General features: G+C 40.8%; 1 protein-coding gene across 1 annotated transcript; it reads right to left on the reverse strand.

Annotated features, from left to right (window-relative positions):
- Positions 1–5,255: 5,255 nt before the first annotated feature.
- On the reverse strand, positions 5,256–5,855 carry TMEM217 (transmembrane protein 217). Its single transcript, XM_059076483.2, has one exon. The coding sequence runs from the start codon at positions 5,829–5,831 to the stop codon at positions 5,256–5,258; it is 576 nt and encodes a 191-aa protein (XP_058932466.1). The 5' UTR covers positions 5,832–5,855.
- Positions 5,856–6,735: the final 880 nt, after the last annotated feature.

Genomic DNA, 6,735 nt, shown 5'->3' on the forward strand with positions numbered 1-6,735 from the left:
CACACCTAAGGTAATGCTTCCATCCTATGAGTAGGGACTAGGCATCCGAAGGGAGCCCCCACCTCTTAGCCTCAGCAACAGGTATCTGGGACACAAGGTGAGAAATGCCAATGTCTGGCTTCTCCTGGGAAGAAAACCCTGACTGAGGGATGAGGGAAAGGGAGCCCTGTATTCTTGGCTGCACCAGTCTGGAGTAGAGTTTCTGCCTGGCTGAGCTGGAAAAGGGGCAGAAGAAAGTGGTTTTGAAACTGTGTAACTCAGATTGGGACTTGAACCCATGGTCTTTTAACTGAGATCACATCTGGTCTCAAGACTTAATGAAGTTCAGGGACTTCCCTGGTGGCGCAGTGGTTAAGAAACCTCCTGCCAATGTAGGGGACATGGGTTCAAGCCCTGGACCATGAAGATCCCACATGCCTCGGAGCAACAAAGCCCGTAAGCCACAACTACTGAGCCCATGTGCCACAACTACTGAAGCCTGTGCACCTAGAACTCCGCAACAAGAGAAGCCACTGCAGTGAGAAGCCCACCCACCGCAACAAAGAGTAGCCCCTGCTCCCTGCAACTAGACAAAGCCCGTGTGCAGCAATGAAGACCCAAAACAGCCAAAAATAAATACATAAAATAAAATAAATTTATATATTAAAAAAAAAGTTGACAATAGTGGGCTTCGCTGGTGGCACAGTGGTTAAGAATCCGCCTGTCAGTGCAGGGGACACAAGTTTGACCCCTGGTCCAGGAAGATCCCACATGCAGTGGAGCAACTAGGCCCATGTGCCACAACTACTGAGCCTGCGCTCTAGAGCCCGTGAGCCACAACTACTGAAGCCCATGCGCCTAAGCTCGTGCTCTGCAGCAAGAGAAGCCACTGCAATGAGAAACCCGCACACCACAACGAAGAGTCACCCCCGCTCGCTGCAACTAGAGAAAGACCACATGCAGCAACAAAGACTGAACGTGGCCAAAAATAAATAAAATAAAATAAATACATTTATTTTTTTAAAAAAGATGACAATACTACCTAAAGTGACCTACAGATTCAATGTAATCCCTATCAAAGTCCCAATAGGATTTTTTTTAAGAAATAGAAAAATCCATCCTAAAATTCATATAAGATCTCAAGGGACCCCCCAATGACCAAAACAATCTCAAAAAAGATGAACAAAGTTGAGGGTCTCACACTTCCTGGTTTCAAAATGTATTACAAAGCTATATTAATCAAACAGTGTGAATGTCTGGCATAAAGGCAGACATACAGACCAATAGGACAGAATAGAGAGCCCATAAATAAACTCTTGCATATATGGTGTTGTGGACAAAATTGTGTCCCCCACCCCAAAATCGACATGTTGAAGCCTTAACCCCCAATGTGACTGTAATTGAAGAGAGGGCCTTTAGGGAGGTCATAAAACTTAAATGTAGTCATAAGGGTGGGGTTCTAACCCAGTCGGATTGGTATCCTTATAAAAAGATGAAGAGATACCAGAGAGCTCGCTCTGTCTCCCAACCTGTGTACAGAAGAAAGACCATACGATGACACAGAGAGAAGGTGGATATCTTCAAGTCAGGAAGATAGGTGCTGGCACCTTTCTAGCCTCTAGAACTGTGAGAAAATAAAAGTCTGTTTTTTAAGCCACCCAGTCTATGATATTTTGTTATGGTAGCTTGAGCAGACTAATACATATGGTCAAATGATTTTCAGCGGGGTGACGAGACCATTCAATGGGGAAAAGGACAGTCCTTCCAACAAAGGATATTGGGAAAACTGGATATCCACACACAAAAGAAGGAAGTTAGACCCTTACCTTATACCATATACAAAAATTAACTCAAAATGAGTCAAAGGCCTAAATCTGAGAGTTAAAACTATGAAACTAAGGGGAAAGCTTCATGACATTGGATTTGGCAATGATATCTTGAATATGACACCAAAAGCATAGGGGAAAAAAAAGAAAAAATATATAAATTGGACCACACAAAAATGAAAAACTTCCATGCATAAAAGGACACATCAAGGGACTTCCCTGGTGGTCCAGTGGGTAAGACTGTGCTCCCAATGCAGGGGGCCCGGGAACGATGCCTGGTTGGGGAACTAGATCTCATATGCATGCTGCAACTAAGAGTTCGCATGCCACAACTAAGAAGCCCACATGCTGCAACTAAGAGCCCACATGCTCCAACCAAAGATCCCGCATGCTGCAATGAAGATCCAGCATCCTGCAACTAAGACCCTTTGCAGCCAAAATAGATAAATAAATAAGTTAATTAATTTTTAAAAAGACACATCAATAGAGTGGAAAGGCAACCCGTAGAACAGGAGAAATTATTTGCTAATCAAATATGTGATAAATAAGAATGTATAAAGAACTTCTATAACCCAACAACAGCAACACAAATAACCTGATTAAAAATGGACAAAGGACTTCAGTGGACATTTCTCCAAAGAAGATATACAAGGACCAATAAACACAGGAAAAGATGCTCAATACCACTAAACATTAGGGAAATGCAAATTAAAAACAGAGTGAGATACCACCTCATACCCATTGGGATGGTTACTATCAAAAAACCAAAATAATAAGTTCTGGGGAGGATGTGGAGAAATTAGAATCTTTGTGCACTGTTGGTGGAATGTAAAATAGTACCTCTGTGGAGGAAAACAGTATGACAGTTCCTCTAAAAATTAAAAATAGAATTATCATATTATCCAGCAACTCCACTTCTGAGTATATACCCACCAAAAGAATTGAAAGCAGAGATTCGAACAGATATTTGTACACCAATGTTCACAGCAGCACTATAGCCACAATAGCCAAAAGTTGGAGACTACCCAAATGCCCATCAATGAATGAATGGATAAATAAAATGTGGTATATTCATATAATGGAATATTACCCAGCCTTAAAAAGGAAGAAAATTCTGACCCATGCTACAACATGGATGAAACTTGAGGACAACCATAGTCACAGCAGCATTATTCACAATACCCAAAAGGTAGAAGCAACCTAAACATCCATCAACAGATGAATGGAATATATATATTCTATATATTCCAACATATATATTATGTATATATAATATACATATATATCATGTATATATATAAAATGGAATACTACTCAGCTATAAAAAATAATGAAAATTTGTCATTTGCAGCAACATGGATGGAACTGGAGGGTATTAGTGAAATCAGTCAGACAGAGAAAGACAAATACTGTATGTTTTCACTTATATATGGAATATAAAAAAATAAGACAAACTAGTGAATAAAACAAAAAAATGGCAAAAGATTTGAACAGTCACCTTACCAAAAAAGATATAAGAATGCTAAATAAGCACATGAAAAGATGCTCAACATCATTTGTTATTGTGCAATGAGATGCCACTATATACTCTCTCTCTCTCTCTCTCTCTCTCTCTCTGTTTCTGTCTCTCTCTCTCTCTCTCTCTCTCTATATATATATATATATATATATGGCTAAAATGAAAAACGTATTGTCTATATGAAGTACTGGCAAGGATGTGAAGGAACTGGAATTCTCATACCCTGCGAGTATAAAATGGTACATCCCCTTTGGAAAAAAGTTTGCTGGTTTCTTAAAAAGTAAAAGTGGTATTTACTCAAGATAAATGAAATCATAAGTCCACACAAAGCCTTGTACACAATTGCTTATAGTGTTCTTATTCATAATTGCCCCAAACTACAAACCACTCTATGTCTTTCAGTGGGCAAATGGATAAACAATCTGTGGTACATTCATGCCATGGCATACTACTCAGCAATAAAGAATGAACTGTCAATATACATAATGACATGGGTGAATCTTTTTTTTTTTTTTTTTTTTTTTTTGCTGTACGCGGGCCTCTCACTGTTGGGGCCTCTCTGTGCTCCGGACCCGCAGGCTCAGCAGCCATGGTTCATGGGCCCAGCCGCTCCGCGGCATGTGGGATCTTCCCGGACCAGGGCACGAACCTGTGTCCCCTGCATCGGCAGGCAGACTCTCAACCACTGCGCCACCAGGGAAGCCCCATGGGTGAATCTTTAAGGTCTTAGGCTGAGCAAAAGAAGCCAGGCAAAAAAAAAAAAAAAAAAAGATTATATACTGTATGATTCCATTTATGTAAAATTCTAGAAAATGCAAACTAATATTTAGGGACACAAATCAGTGCCTTGTGATGGCGGGGGTGGTGTGGTGCAAGAAGGGGCAGGAGACAGGGATTAAGAGGAAACTTTTGGGGGTGATACATGTGTTCATCAATTCAATTACGGTGATGGTTTCACTGGGATATACTAGTGTCAAAACTCATCAAATTATATTCTTTAGACATGTGCTGTTTACTGTATGTCAATTATACCTCAAGAAAGCTATTAAGTAAACAAACACTTAACATAATGTCTAATGTTTGAAGCAGAGGTTTGCTCGGTTTGTCTTCCATTCTGGCTTAAACTGCTTCTGACAATTTCTGAACCTGAATTCAAAGTGAAGTTTGTTGTTATGTGATAGTGTGTAATCTTGTACTGTCTTATGTGGTTGGCTAATTGATTCATAAACATGATTTAGTTTCTCCCACTAAACTGAAAAATCCTCAAGGTCAGGCCTCATATCTTATACTTTTCTGTACCCTCCTGCAGTGTCCAGCACAGTGACAGACAGAAAAGTTTAACAAATACCTTTTGATTAACCACAAGTGTCTTTTGTGCTCCTTGAAAAATTTGGGGGGGCGGGGATTCAAGACAGAAAATGAAGTATGATTTTTCTCTATTTTTATTTTACTTATCTGGAACATAGTATAGAGGACATAGGGAGAAAAACCATAACATAAAGCAATCTCAAGGCCCCAACACTATTCTTTGTGCTATAACACTCAGATATAAATACAGGTTTGTCTGTCGCTGGGTTATATCAGAGAGCTGTGGGTTGAAGGCTGATGAAGATATACCAAGATGAAAGGATTGCCAGACTGCAATTCAGTTTGATTTCATTCCTCACCCTCTTCGTTTTGACCAATAAGGAGGTAATGACAAGACAAGGAAAGAGGAACTCAAAGAGTGCTTGTTAATAACAATGTCCTTTAACTAAACATCCTTAATGAGCAGCATGTTCCAGTTGTGACTATAATCACTTTTCTCTCCGTAGCCCCCCAAAAGAGTGGCAGTAGAGTCTCTGCTTGCTGAAAAGTGAAAGAGATGGAAACTGAACTACCGTGAGAACCTGGGAGATCTGCCTATCACGGAAAAGAGCCAATGTCATTCACTATAGTGGCCGGTGGGTAAAGTGTATTATCTTTGATTTCCGCCGTGGGAATACTCCACTGCCTGTAGAAATACGTCTGTTGTAGGAAACGATATTGCCCTTGGTTTGATTTTTGTAGATCATGTAGGCATAGGTGATGACAAAGTACATCCAAAAACAGTGCACCAATATACGGGACACCAAACCAAACCAGCGCATGATTCTGACCTCTCCGATGTTAGATTCATCATTGGTAAGTGTTTGTACTACAATGTTTACAGTTTCATAGAAGAAGATCCAGATGATGTAGATCACCAGGCCCTTGTACATATGGGCGTATACTGAGTATAGCAGCAAGAAGCAGATGATGATGGTGATGAAAGATAGGAAGAAGACGATGGTCAAACTCCAGCAGATCATGAACTGTTTTATCAGGATACTTGTACTCTTGGTCTGTGGGGTAAGCTCAGTGCAATTGCTTCTCCTTAAGTACTTCTGTTCAAAGATGAGGTACAAGTCGATGGCCATGATGGTAAAGACCCCTGATAACACAGAGCCCATTTTGGCGGTCATCCCACACCAGTGCTGCTGTCTCATGCTGAGACCTCCTGTGAAGACAAATAATATGGGGGAAAATTCGGATTCCTGCCGATGTGGTAAATTACCAGGGTTTCTGCCTCCTTCCCCGAATTCACTTGGAGAAACAATAGAGAAAAATATGGAATAACAGCTCTGAGAAAGACAGAAGACTGTTTACAATTATTTGGGAGTGTGAGTGGGGAGGAGGGAGTTGCAGTCTGGGGCTTGGTGGCAGTGAGCAGATAAATTGGAGAAGTGGCTCTCAATGCTGGCTTCACATTACAGTCACTGAAAGTCAGCACCCCACACCAATGAGAACATTCTCTGGGTACGACCCAGGTATCAGTATTTTTAAAAACCTCCCTGTGATTTTCATATGTAGGCAGTATTGAATAGAAGAAGTTAGTTTACATATTTTTAAAATTTATTTATTTATTTTTGGCTGCAGGCTTCTCTAGTTGAGGCACGTGGGCTTAGTTGCAGTATGTGGGATCTTAGTTCCCAGACCTGGGCCCCCTGCATTGGGAGCGTGGAGTCTTAACCACTGGACTGCCAGGGAAGTCCCAGAAAAAGTTAGTTTAAATTATGCTCTTATCTCTTCCAGCATTGCTTTGGTCAACCATTGCTGCCCCCTGATGGGGAAAATTGGCCACATTGTCCAGACACTGAGTGCAGGTATCTCAGGAAAAAAATCAGGGTAGCGCAATAGCCCTGCTGGGGTGAGTTGATGAACACAATTAGGCTTGGAGCAATCACTCCTCCACTACATACCCCAACTTAAGGAATATAGTGAAAGGAGTACTTTAAGGGAAATTTAGAACCTTAGAATAGAATAGCCTTATCATGGAAAAAGAAAAGGCAATAATGAACTAAGCATTCAACACAAGAAGCAAGGGGGAAAAAAAAGCAACCAACGATAAGA

Source organism: Kogia breviceps, chromosome 10 (assembly GCF_026419965.1).
Source record: "Kogia breviceps isolate mKogBre1 chromosome 10, mKogBre1 haplotype 1, whole genome shotgun sequence".
NCBI lineage: Eukaryota > Metazoa > Chordata > Mammalia > Artiodactyla > Physeteridae > Kogia > Kogia breviceps.